The 13,678-nt window shown below is 41.2% G+C and overlaps 2 protein-coding genes across 15 annotated transcripts in view; one reads left to right on the top strand and one right to left on the bottom strand.

Annotated features, from left to right (window-relative positions):
* LOC125721414 (NACHT, LRR and PYD domains-containing protein 12-like) overlaps positions 1-13,678 on the bottom strand; it is a 269,652-nt gene that overhangs the window by 108,877 nt on the left and 147,097 nt on the right. The window lies entirely within an intron of this gene.
* LOC125721441 (uncharacterized) overlaps positions 11,258-13,678 on the top strand; it is a 90,364-nt gene continuing 87,943 nt past the window's right edge. For 5 of the 12 annotated variants that reach the window (XM_048997361.1, XM_048997354.1, XM_048997352.1 and 2 more), the window contains exon 1: positions 11,258-11,417. Coding sequence is in view for 7 of the 12 variants with exons in the window: in XM_048997348.1 (XP_048853305.1) it covers positions 11,496-12,170 (675 nt within the window). In the remaining 5 variants the exon portion in view is untranslated. Of the gene's footprint in view, positions 12,191-12,576; positions 12,920-13,678 lie in introns of those variants that run through there. The other 7 variants (XM_048997357.1, XM_048997358.1, XM_048997356.1 and 4 more) reach the window with 4 other exon arrangements.

Here is a 13,678-nt window from a genome sequence, read left to right as displayed (position 1 = left end):
TATTTGCGTTCTCCTCCTCCTTTTGATTTCTATTCATGTCTTTTGGTTCAGCAATAAAACCCACAAGGCTGCCCTTGGACTGTCCCTCTTCCCATCGTGACATATTATGTATTACATGATTATGAAGTGATTTGATTATTATACAATAGTCAATTAACCACTTTCTTTCTTCAAATTGTCTTTCTTCTGAATCATTGGATATGTGTCGTAGCTGGTAATTTGTTACACTCTGCTGTCAGTGCCAGTGTAGCCTAGATCCAACCAGTCGTATGTTTCGGTCATGCTGATGTTTGAACAATTTTTGGGAACAGATTTTCATAATGTTTTCTCATATATGTGGTGTGATAATTGAGCATGACCCCACTGTTGCTGTGCTTGGTGCTCCTGTCATGACCTGTAATCTCTTATTTTTTCATGTCTCCTCCCACTCATGCCAGCAGAGGTCGCTGCTGGCCCTTTGTAACCCTCCTAATTCTCCTGTATCCCATTATAGTTCTCCATCCTAACCCTGTACACCTGTTTTGTCGCTGATTAGTGTGCTGTGTATAAATATGTCTGCCCTCACTGCGTTCCCCAGCTCAGTCATTGCTGTTCCATGTGTAGTCTGTGTTTCCTTAAAGTCCACGTCTGTCTCAAAGCGGCTGCATTTGAGTCGAGTCTCACCCGATGCTCACATCTCCCCGCAGAAAAACAATACACCGCCTCACAGGCCAGAGCCACAGCCTTCTCCTCTCTGCTGGGTGGAAGAACAACTCTCACGCAGGGGAAGTCCTCCAGACCCCCTGCCTTCAGACAATAGGTTAAAGATGTGTTTTCTATGTTACCTATTGAAAATCTGAGATACAGCAGATGTAGGAAGAGCTTTCATGCTGTCTGGTCTCCTTTCACTGAAAATGTGGAGGGCCTGTATGTCACTTGGAGGATATTATTTAATCCCTTATATTACAAACCAAAGAATATTGCACTACACCATTACTAGGCTACACAAAGTTTTTTAACAACCACTGAATGGAAAAAGGTCAGTGCTGAATATATATATATATATATAGCTGTGGAGCAGCAGCAGGCCTTGCTGGGCCGGAAATGCAAGCAGCATTGTCCACATTACCACTCTCTGTACTTGGATTGACCGAATGCTCAGACCGTAGGATAAGAATTAATACTTTTTATTGATCCCAATCAAGATATTTTCGTTTTGCCTCCCCCAACTTGCTCAGAGTGAGCTGGCCGTGACGGGCAGCCAGTCATAGTGGCACCCAGGGAGCTGGGGGCCTTGCTGAAGGACCCACAGATTTGCCCATGCTGGGCTAAAGTGGGCTATTTTCTGATCACAGGCTTAGCACACTGAGCTACACACTGCCCCTAAATTTATATTTATATGTAATCTGTGTGTGTATGTGTTATCTAGATTTGCCCTGTATGTTTCTAACTAAATCTAATCCACTAAATCTACCTACTGTAATTATAAGTACCTCACTATACCTATATCTAACACTGCTATTCATCACCAGTGTTACATGTCAGGGCTTCGCTGCAATAGATCCTTCAGAGCTGCAGGTTATTACTGTGACTTTGCACACACACACGTTGCTGCTTCCTCAGCCAGTGTCACATATACTTTGTTACACACAGACCTCAGTAATCTCTGCTACACTCACACCTGCTCACTTTACATCCATGGTTAAATTCTCCTAATGGAATTTATCTTAATGTCTTTATTCTATTTTATTTTAATTGTTACCATATTATTCATTGTATTGTTCTTTCGATTTTATTTCTATTTTATTATTGCTAATACACCGGATCTGAGTGCCTCATTTTGTTCCCTTCATGTAGAACACGTTTTGTAATGACAATAAAACATCCTTATCCTCATCTAAATCACACTGTCTAACTACTAACCTGTTTAAATAATATAATTGGATTTCAAAGGTTAATAGTCACTCAATTACCCCCTCAGCCCAACAGTACCACAAACACCCAACATGCACGGAAATTTTCTCCTAAGTTGTTTTCCCTGCCTGGAACAATACCACAGCAGTCACATGGACTGATGTTTCAAAACATTTCGGAAACCTTGCATTGAAACTTGAGGTCTTTAGAAGGGATCAGTCCTGGGTGGCAAAGTTGCCATCACAAAGGTTTTTGATTAAGGGATTCATGATGCCAGGTAGCCATCTTTCACAAGCTGGTGGGCTGTGCCACTGATGCGTTTGCTTTGATTTTATATGTCTGTCCTGGTTTGTGTTCTTGCCACTTCAGGTTCCCTGGTTTTGGTCTACATTCCTCGGTCCTCTGCTGTGGAGTCTACCTTCTGCTTCACCTCATTCTGGAGCCACCCATCCAGTCAGCGGCCCATGTCCCCCTGGTTCCCTGTTTCCAGAGGTTGGTATGTTAGTCTCCAGGGCCAGGGGGCAGAAATCTGCCATGTTGGATGGGTGGCCCAGGTTGGGGTGCTCCATCATAGACTGGTACATGAAGGATTATAAATGGTTTTTAACCAGTATGTACCGAGTGTGCGTCGTGACGAAAAGAATGTCATGGGAACATTTAGGACTGACTGCAGTATTAGTTCAAAGCATGATTGTGTTTTTCTTAATTTTTATTGATTTATTTTTGGATTATTAATTTTTTAAAGTAACTTGATTCAGTTAAAAGGGGTTTGTCCATTTGCTTTAGCAGAAGATCTTGTAAGTATGATGTTCACCTTCCCTTTTCATAGTCTAGTCTTTGCCAAGTTTTATGCTTTTTGCTTACGGTAGCAACATGCGTAATAAACTGGTCTCTTGCCAACAGATCACAAATCCGATGATCAGCCGTGGGATAACCCCTAGCGGCTAATCTCCGTAAGGCGTTACCAAATTCCCTTGCCGTCTCGCTATGCAGGCGGCGACGGGCGGTAAAACTAGCTCTATTCCAATCACTACTATCACCAGGTTCAAAACACCTTGCCATAGCCGCTTTTAACAACCCATAATTACTTTTAGCCTCACTCGGCATCCCACTATACATCTCTCTAGCACGGCCAGACAACAGCAAAGACATAAACTTAATTTTCAGAGACTCATCCCACCTGTTTACCTCAGGCGCCAGATAAAATTGTTCCGACCAGTCAGACAACTCACGCCCCACACCATTAAAAGTTTCCGGTATAAATATTGGGTGAGCAGGGGGGGGCACCGGGAGATTGAGAAAACACTCTCTAGACGTAACAGGACAATCAGCGCCCTCATAATTAGGAGATTGTACACTATCCTCGGCCTCCGACATGTTAAAGCTAATTCTAGGTTTCTAAACGGAAAAACCACAAAGGAAAGAAATGATCCCACCGCTGCCACCAGTCTGACCTACAGTGTGAGGTGTAGAGCTGGGTGGGTATCGGTGCCATTGGCTTTAGATAAACTGAACTGTCAGGGCTGTCACTCTAGGTTCACCATCCCTTGTGGAACTGGAGTGCTGACATTCAGGGACTCCCCATGCCTGCATTCCCACTTGCCTCTCCCTCCTACTTATGCTGCCATTGCCATATCTGCCGGAGCTTGCACTTTGCACTTCATATTGCACTCACCTAACTGTTAGCACTGCCTATAGTCTCCCCTATACTTTGAATAATTGCACATTTTATTTCCCCAACTCCTCCTGGGTTGTGCTGCCTGGAGACCTCAATCTATCAAGATTTTCAGCACACCCTGCTACATGTGACATGTACCCATGACGTCCTTGCATCCAGCTCGCGTTCTGCCTGTGCCATCTTCCATGTATGACCCGCTGCCTAATTACTTCTGGTTGCCTGGCGATTGGAAGGAGAGTCGGCACGGGCTTGTCATCACCTCCCTGCTCCCCGGTTGTGCCTCAAATCCTGTGATTTGGACAATGTGACTTGGCACTTAGCCATCTCTTCTATTCGACTCTCCCTGCCGGCCCCTGGAGGTTGGGCTCCCCCTTTGAGTCTGGTCCCTCCCAAGGTTTCTTCCTTCTAGAGAGTTTTTCCTTGCCACTGTCACCTATGTCTTACTCACTGGGGGCTTTGGGTGGGGATGCTGTAAAGCGCTTTGAGACAATGTATTGTTGGGATAACGCGCTATACAAAAATAAATTTGTTATTTTTCTGTTTTAAAACCAAATGGGAAAACCGTAAAATCACCTTCTTTTGTTTCTTTTCTATGAGTAAATTCAGATCTAACAGATACCGGAGATGTAAGATACAGCCTAATGTGAACTTTATCTTACAACATTAACAGTCCCAGTCATAAGCTTGGAAACACCCACCCTTAGAATGGTGTATTTTTGTAATAATTTCTACATTTTCGGATAAAATATGAAGCCTGATTTTTTGTTTTCTGCTTTTCGCTTTTTCCCCTTCTGACAGAAAAACCAAAAAACGCTGCTGTTGTTTAGTTTTTCTGATTTCGTTTTGGACTGGAAAACCCAAGGACAAACGATACATGGACTTTTTGCATTTGTTTGGCTTTAATGTGTTTGATATAAACCTAGAGTTGAGAACCTTCAGATGTGTGTGTTTGTATGAGTAATCCATCCATCCATCCATTTTCCAAACCGCTTATCCAACTGGGTCGCAGGGGGTCCGGAGCCTATCCCGGAAGCAATGGGCATGAGGCAGGGAACAACCCAGGATGGGGGGCCAGCCCATTGCAGGGCACACTCACACACCAGTCACTCTTACACATGCACACCTATGGGGAATTTAGCAATTCCAATTAGCCTCAGCATGTTTTTGGGCTGTGGGGGGAAACCAGAGTACCCGGAGGAAACCCCACGACGACATGGGGAGAACATGCAAACTCCACACACGTGACCCAGGCAGAGTCTCAAACCCGGGTCCCAGAGGTGTGAGGCAACAGTGCTAACCACTGCACCATCATGCCGCCCCCCATAAATTCATTTTTCCATTTTTATTTTCAATAATATTGATGTTAACTCAGCATCTTATTTTCAATGTTGAAAAAGTCGCTTTATATCAAGGTTTCGCCACCATTAATTTTTCAATATTGAAAAAATGACCAAAAATCAATTCAGTTTCAATGCTGATAATTTAACACTGACCATAATTCAATGCATTTAACTATACTTCAACGCTGAAACAATAATATGATGCTATCTGGGCTATGAATAATTATTTCAATTGATATACAGATTCCAAGCCCATATAGGTGACACACAGGTACATAATGGGCGTCTTATGTCTGAGGTAGCCAGCTACTGTGTTTGATAACCCACCATCATAATAATAGTTTCCTTGCACCAGTATGAAAGTAAACCAATTGATCCCTCTTGCAATAACCTGTGGTATGAAACTGAATAAAATGTATCGTACCAGTCTTGGGGAAAACCAGTGACAATCCACTGTGAAACAGCACTGCGCAAATTCTCATGTGTTCCTAATGACAAGGGCAAGACTGGTAATCAAACTAGCCTCTCAGCAGGAGTGTTAGTGTAAAAGCAGGGCTTATTGACACAGATAATAAAGCTTGTTAGAATGCGTAACATAATTATTTTGAAGGGGTGGTACCTTCTGATTGGAAGCACGCCTTCATAACGCCTATTTTCAAAAAAGGGGATAGAAGTAATTTGTCTAACTATAGGCCAATCAGTCTAACTTGTATAACTGGTAAAGTTATGGAGGCTATAATCAAAGAGAAAATGGTAAATTACCTGGACTCCAATAACATTTTGCGGGATAGCCAGCATGGATTTAGGAGAGGTAGATCCTGTTTAACAAATCTGTTGGAGTTTTTTGAGGAAGCTACTCAGGAAGTTGATGATAAGAAGGCCTATGATGTCATCTACTTAGATTTCCAAAAGGCTTTTGATGTTGTCCCCCACAAGAGGCTCCTACTTAAACTCAAAGCGACAGGTATTTTAGGTACCGTAGTGACCTGGATTGATAACTGGTTAACAGATAGGAAACAGCGAGTAGTTATAAGAGGCACAATGTCACAGTGGGCTTGCGTTCATAGTGGGGTACCGCAGGGTTCGATTTTAGGACCACTATTGTTCCTAATTTACATAAATGATATGGATACCAATATATACAGTAAACTGGTGAAATTTGCAGATGACACCAAGGTGGGTGGTGTAGCAGATACTGAATTAGTGGCTCAGCAGCTACAGCGGGATCTTGATTTAATTAGTGACTGGGCCGATACCTGGCAGATGAAATTTAACGTCGATAAATGTAAGGTACTCCATCTAGGGAGCAGAAATATAAAGTACAGGTATTTCATGGGTGTCACTGAAATAAAGGTAGCTGACCTTGGTGTGTATGTTGATGCTTCCATGTCCCATTCTCGCCAGTGTGGGGAAGCAATAAAAAAGGCCAATAGGATGTTGGGGTATATCTCCAGGTGTGTGGAGTTTAAGTCAAGGGAGGTAATGCTAAGATTATACAATTCCTTGGTGAGACCTCACCTAGAATATTGTGTGCAGGTTTGGTCACCATATCTTAAAAAGGACATTGTGGCCTTAGAAAAGGTGCAGCGTAGGGCCACAAAAATGATTCCTGGTCTTAGAGGAATGTCATACGAGGAATGGTTACTTGAGCTAAATCTGTTCAGTCTCAAGCAAAGGAGACTGAGGGGGGACATGATCCAGGTATATAAGATTCTAACAGGTTTGGATGCTGTTCAACCAAATAGTTACTTCAGCATTAGTTTAAATACACGAACTCGTGGCCATAGGTGGAAATTAGCGGGAGAACATTTCAAGCTGGATTTAAGGAAGCACTTCTTTACACAGTGTGTAGTCAGAGTATGGAATAGCCTTCCTGATAATGTAGTGCAAGCTGAATCCTTGGGTTCCTTTAAATCAGAGCTAGATAAGATTTTAACGACTCTGAGCTATTAGTTTAGTTCTCCCCAAGCGAGCTTGATGGGCCGAATGGCCTCCTCTCGTTTGTATAGTTCTTATGTTCTTATTTAGCTGGGCCCAGAAGAGGTGAGAGCTCCCCTAGTGGATACAGGAGTGCATTTTCCCCAAAGCAGATATAATGGATGGTGGTCTTATTGCTTTTAGACCACAACTTGGGATAGAAGAACAAATCAAATTATTTTCCTCATTTAATATTCAGATTTTAATTGGGCTTAAATTTTAGAACACAGTGTGTTCTAGGATGGTACGTTATGGATATTAGTCTACCACATTCTAACGCTATAAATCCGGACCTTTTCCTATGTTTGATTTGGTGGCTGCCAGGCGTTCTGAGTAGTATAGTGACTATGGTAGGCGTGTGATTCCCTAAGGAATTTTTTGTTCTGTTCTGTGTGGCAAATACATATAGTGCTGACATTTTTCCTGGAAGATTTGGGATTTTTCATCCCGTGCCTTAAGGTATTTCTCTCCAGCTCTAGGGAGTCTCCCCCGAAAACACCAGTCACTCACTAGCCTTACACTTATGCTTGCTGACTTATTCAACACCATGAAGGATTAACAGAAAAACAGAAACCTATTAAAAGGCTGCACCATATCATGATATGCAAATAAACATCCAGCATCATTGTTTCACAGGGAAGTACATTATTTATTGATAATTATAACCCTAACCCTTACTTCTCAGCTTGACAAACATAAGGTGCGGCGCGTGAGCATGTGAACTGGTTGAAATGCAAGTGTCTCACAGTCAATGCATAAGACTTGAGAGCCCTGACTTTACTTATATAGCCCACAACATGTTTATGATTCATAAATAAATCTGGCCAGCAAATCGGTCTTTCATTTTCCACAGAATAAAAAGAACGATAATGTTATCCCGCTGATAATTGCAGGCGCGTTTCACCCCCGGCACTGGCTGGAGACACAGGCAAAAGGCATACAATCTTATCGAGGTACAAACATTATTCCATCTACTCTGCACATCTGCATAACTTCCATCATAGTGCCAGTTTTTGCGGTCAGCAAGTTTATTACTGTAAGTGCCTCCATAGTAGTGCCTCTGAGGAACTGAACCGGACTTCCGATGGTGTCTCTCACATGCACATCATACATATATATACACTCACTCTCTCCGGGTCTTTCACATGATATGTGGTCAGCCACTATATGGGAGGGATATTCAGGCATAAATTAAGGGCATATTTACAAGCCGCACTAGTGTACCTATGTAACCGGTCATTCCCTGCCTATACTCTGCATTGTGTTTTGGGGTGTTATCAGGTGTGTGTGGGGTGCAGGAGGAAGGGATATTACAGACGCCGTTGTCGTTCCTGGATTTTATTGAAACTGTTGGGAACAATAAGGAAAGGGGTAAACTTCATATGCTCTGGCCCTCTCGCTCTCTCTGCACAAAGTAAAACAATGTATATACTTATGTATAGACGTGTTTTCTATCCCCTGCTTATGATGAATAATAAATCAAATATAATATATAATATATGGGTCATAATTATACAATTGATTTACTAACTCGGGGGACCCTGCCACTAGATCCTCACCTCTTCCCACGTGTGCAATACACCAAAGGGAAGAGGAAATGAGGTCGGGACCCTTATAAAGGGGAAAAGACAGAGGGAGGGGCGATGCAGGACAAAAGCATCATGGGAAAGTTTAAAGGATATTGTACCCATCAAGTTAGACAGAAGAAGGAAAACAGAATCTTGTATAATTATAAATTAAAAGTAAAATAACAACCTGTTACACGTCACCTACACTTCAGACTTCATCCTCAAAATCAAAGCAGTATTAACACAAGCAACATGTTCCATCTCTTAAATCCAATCTAACATTTAAAAATAAAGTCTGTTTCAACTGGACTTTTATCTAAGAAAAACAAACATTTTATGTTCGAGTTGTTATAAAACTACTGAAACAAATAATTGGCTATACTGCAGTTCCGCTGTCTTGTTTGGCACCCTAAATTATGTCCTGCATTCTGTGGAAACAAATGAAGGCTGAGGAATGTTACGTAACACAGCTAGAATGCAAAAACTCTATCTGGTGTAATTCAGTGCATAAAACCAATGGTCTTAAGTGTGGTGTCTTCTTCGTAACACTCCCTGACTTTTGTATCCATGACCATGAGATAGGGTGGGCTGCTTTTCTTCCTTCCTTTGACTAGTATTCCTCCCTTTCCTCCCAGCCTTGGTTGGTGGGTCAGGCAGCATCACCTTCTTTTAATAGACCCAGGTGTCATTTATCTTGAAATTAGGTTCAAGTGCAGAAAATGATCTAGTCTTAGACAATCTCTGAATTACAGAGAAATCTGATTTATTCTGAAACTGTGAGAAATTGTTCATCTGTATTTTGCTGCATTGCTAATTGTTGATGTGTGTGCCCTCCTTGTGCAGTAAAGGGGAGATCACATGCAAGCCTGAATTAAAATAAAATATTCTCTTCATATAGGAACCAAGTCTCTGGCTGGAAATTTCTACAAAAGGTCCATCTTCTTTTGCCGTATCAACACTTAAATGAGAAAAGCAGACAGGGACAGTATAGGTGACAGCAGTGACTGTCCTTCCATGCCATCCATATGTACAAGGGGTATGACCAGAGTACACATGTACAAAAAATTATATATCGAAAGCAAGTACCTTTGTTGAAACGTGAAGGTAATCGTTTACAGCATAACAATTCCATCCTAAAAAAAAGAATTTGTCTGTGTATTGCCTAGGAACTGCTACAATGTTAAAATGGTAAATCCCAACCAAACAGAGCAAAAACTGACACGTTATTTAAGAACTGAAAGAAGGAGAAAATTGAAAACTTTCTTCGAGGGATCAATAACATATATGTTTTGTTTCCCATGGTCCTGTTACTAATTCAAATCTTAAATCCTGTACTTTGATATTTTGGGCTGAATGTAATGACAGCAAACGTAACAGCTGCCTCAATGCAGGTGAAGGCAGCCCAGAGGGTCCAAGAGGTCAGTGGTCAATTACTGCATAGGGATCAAATCTGCAATCAGAAAATTACTGCATACATGCCTTTATATTACGGTCAAGCGGAGAGTCAGAGCAGTTTCCATAGAAACAACGTAAACAAACTTTACCGTTTGATGCACAACAAACTCTGAGTGAAAATGGCGCAGAGGTGAGTAGCTTGTTAGCTCTCCAAAATGTCTTTGAATTCTTCAACTGATGTTGTGCTACTTTGATTATTTAGCCTTTTATACTATAATGACATAGTAAATGTCTATAATACAATAAAAAACATTAAATTTTTTTTAATATTACATATTTTTTAACGTCATTTAAAGTGCAGTGGTTTTTATTGCTACTGTGGTTGCTAATATTTAAATAATGACAGACTATTTGGTTAGTAAATTCATCTCAAACATGCTAGTTTAGTAGGGCTTCCCAACCTTTCGATGTCCGCGGATCGGTTTCCGTCGTAGAAAAGTGTCACGGATGGGTAAGACGGCGGTATAATTTGGGGGTTCCCACGCCGAGCGGCGGGAGATTGACGGTGTATACGGACATGCGGGGCTAATGGCGTATTTCCGTACATCAATACGGGCAGCTTTCTTTCCAAAACGGCGCGATCCCCTAATAAACGGGACGGATGGCTCCTCTACCCCCGGTTGTCTGCCGCCCGGTGCAATACTCCGCGCGGACGGTACCGGAACACCGACCGGAAGTTGGGACCCCCTACTGTACAGGGTGGTAGGTAAATTGTTAAAAAAAAATTGGGGGCATTAATTTCGGAGTAGGCTAGATGCTTCTAAGTTTATCATTACATCTATTTACATTGTTACACAGGATTAACACTTTCAAATATTCTTAGCTTGGTTAGTGTTAACTCAGTTCTTGGTAGTATTCATCTGGGTATTTATTTGATGTGGAGCACAGTTGTTTCGTATTTGATTCTAGTTATAATTTGGTGACATTACTATTTAATATGTTATTGCACTTACAGTATCGTGCATTTTACAGTAGATTTTTTTTGCAATTTTGCTCGCTGTTTCTTTTATTCTTTCTTTTTTATATATGTGAACCCTGTAATTATTTATTATAATAATTATAAAAATTGTATTTTCTGTATGGTTGAAGAATTTCCAGCTCTTTATTTATTTTATTATCTCTCTTAAGTGCTGGTTAATCTCTCATTTATTCCCCAGAGAGCGAATTGAGAGAGCTGATCGATGGACCAACACCCAACACTGGGAAGCCTGGAACCTGTGGGATGAAGTGATCAACTGGGGAGAAGGTGTGGAGGAGTTCTCACCAGTGACACTCCCCACTGTCCAGGCTGGGGGGGTTAAGGGGGGATTGGGGGGGTCTACTGATTTGGGTAAGGGAGGGGAGAGTGTGGGAAAGGATGGACTGCTAGCCAGCACTAGTATTTCATCTCAAAGTCTTCAGAGTAATTACGGCCTTTCATCTGAAGACTGGGAAATTTATAAAACTTGCTACCTTAACAAAAAAAAGAAAGTCAGGAAGGACCGGACAAGCCGGGGGGAAAGTGAGGTAAGGGGGCAGAGTAGTGAGGAATATGTGGATGTACCAGAGTGGGGAACATTTGAGGGGAAGGCCTCCAGGGTTGTGATGGAGGGGACAGAGGCTGGTATTAGTATGATGGATATGCTAAATGGAGGTGAGGAGAATGTATGTGAGGTGGGAGTGAATGTGGAGGAGGTTAAGGGAGGAGGAGGGAAAAGTACAGGGAATGCTGTGGAATATGTGGTGTCACAAGTAGGCAGAACTTGGCTAGAACCCATCCAGGAGGAAGACCTTGAGGAAGATGAAGAAACAGATGAGGAGCTTCAGGAAGCAGAAGACACTGATGCTGCCACAGTGGACAGTTGGCAGTGCATGGCGGCATATGTAGCCAGAATATGGCTGCAGACTTTACAGGAAGATGGACCTGAGGAAAATGAAGAAGCTGATGTGGTATTCCAGCAGGCAGAAGATGCTGATGCTACCACACTGGTCAGGTTTCAGTGTATGGTGGCATCTGAAGACAGATCACAGCTACTGACTATACCAGAAGGAGGACCTGAGGAAGAGGACGAGACTGAAGTGATGAAGACAGATAAAACAAAAGAAGATGCTGATGCTGCCGAGAAGATCTACAGTGAAGAAGAAGTATCATTCCATGTGAATGCCGAAGATCTTTCTGAAGATGATACTGAGAAGAGCCACAAGAAGAAGAAGAAGAAGATGAAGTGGTGCTTCTTCTGCTGTCCCCTGCCTTTCAGAAGAAGTAGCAAGAGGCAGTAATTATAAGGTTGTGAATTCAGGTTTACAAATGACTTAAAGCAGTAATATAACTGCATTATTGACACCTTCACAATGCACTGTAATGCATCCATAAATATATTATAGACATGGGTATAAATATTGAAGAAAAAAAAGCATAACACATTATAGCCATGTTTATTATGGATTAATGGCCGATATAATGTATTATGAAGATATTTATTGTGTATATATAGATAAGAGCATTCATAATGCATTATCAAGATAGCTATAATGTGTTATGCCTTTGTATAAGTATTTACAGCCGTGTTTTTAATACTTTTCTAAATGATTTATAAGGCATTAATTGGGTATTTATTTATTTATTTATTAGTTATATGACTGCTTTAAGTAAAGTTAAGTAAAGTGTTTATTTTCTTTTTCTTAGAATACCCGTGTTAGAGCCCTGCATTGGGACTGGGATCCCGCGGGACCCAACGGAAAGTGATACTGTTTAAGTGTTAATGTAGCTATAAGATACGATAGGATAAGATATGCTGAGTTAAAATATAAGATAGGTTAACATGAAATATATTAATATAAGCTAAGTTGAAATATAATAAGATAAGATAGGTTAAGTTATATGATAAGATAGGCTAAGTTAAAATATAATAAGATAGGTTAAGTTAAGATATGACAAGATAGGCTAAGATAAAATATGATAGGCTAAGTTAACATATGATAAGGTAGGCTATGTTAAGATAAGAGATTTGCAATAAAACATATTTACTTTTCAAACTGTGTCTTTGTCATCTTTTCAGTGTTGTGTCTGTCTTTGTTTGATAATTTTGAATCGTTAATTTATACCTGAGACTCTCCTAAATGTCAATAAGCAGAGACGGAGGAATGGGAGGAAGGTACGGTTAAGTATGAATGATAAAGTATCAAAATGACAGTGCTACCTCATTTTGACGCAGAGAAAGTAATTTCAGTGTTACTACCACATATGAGTTAATGGCTGCAAATGTTGGTGTTACAAGTGCTGGTAAATAACGCGGCGTAAGTTTAACTCCGGTGTGTTTCTGAAAAACGCACCGCCTTCTGCCTGCTGTCATTCGGCGAACGTGTAGGAGGCTATTCTGGTAACAGGTAAAGTTGTCATTCACGCGCATTACCTGTTAGTAAGTGTTTTACTATATCACACACCTTACGTCCTTTATAGTTGTAATCCGGTGCACTCTGTATCCATGCTAACTAGCTAGCTAATGTTAACATGATGCAGTACAGTCTTCCAGCTTGGGGATTCCCACCCCTTTCCGCGGCCAGTATTCCACAGGGGGTTTGCGGAGGTGTTGGTTGCAAATGCAAACGATCCCTTCATGTTCATGTGTTGTGTTCTAATGTGTAAATAAAAGATAACTATCAAATTCAATGTTTATGTCCTATTATACTAGATAAGACTAAAATAGTTTGCCCTGCATATGGATGCCATGCAGTCAGAGTATGATCAAGACAGGGTGTGAGTGTGGAAAAAAGACAAATGTAACAGT

The sequence above is a fragment of the Brienomyrus brachyistius genome, unplaced genomic scaffold (genome assembly GCF_023856365.1).
Source record: "Brienomyrus brachyistius isolate T26 unplaced genomic scaffold, BBRACH_0.4 scaffold33, whole genome shotgun sequence".
In the NCBI taxonomy this organism is placed as follows: domain Eukaryota; kingdom Metazoa; phylum Chordata; class Actinopteri; order Osteoglossiformes; family Mormyridae; genus Brienomyrus; species Brienomyrus brachyistius.
This window is presented reverse-complemented; position numbering and strand designations above follow the sequence as displayed.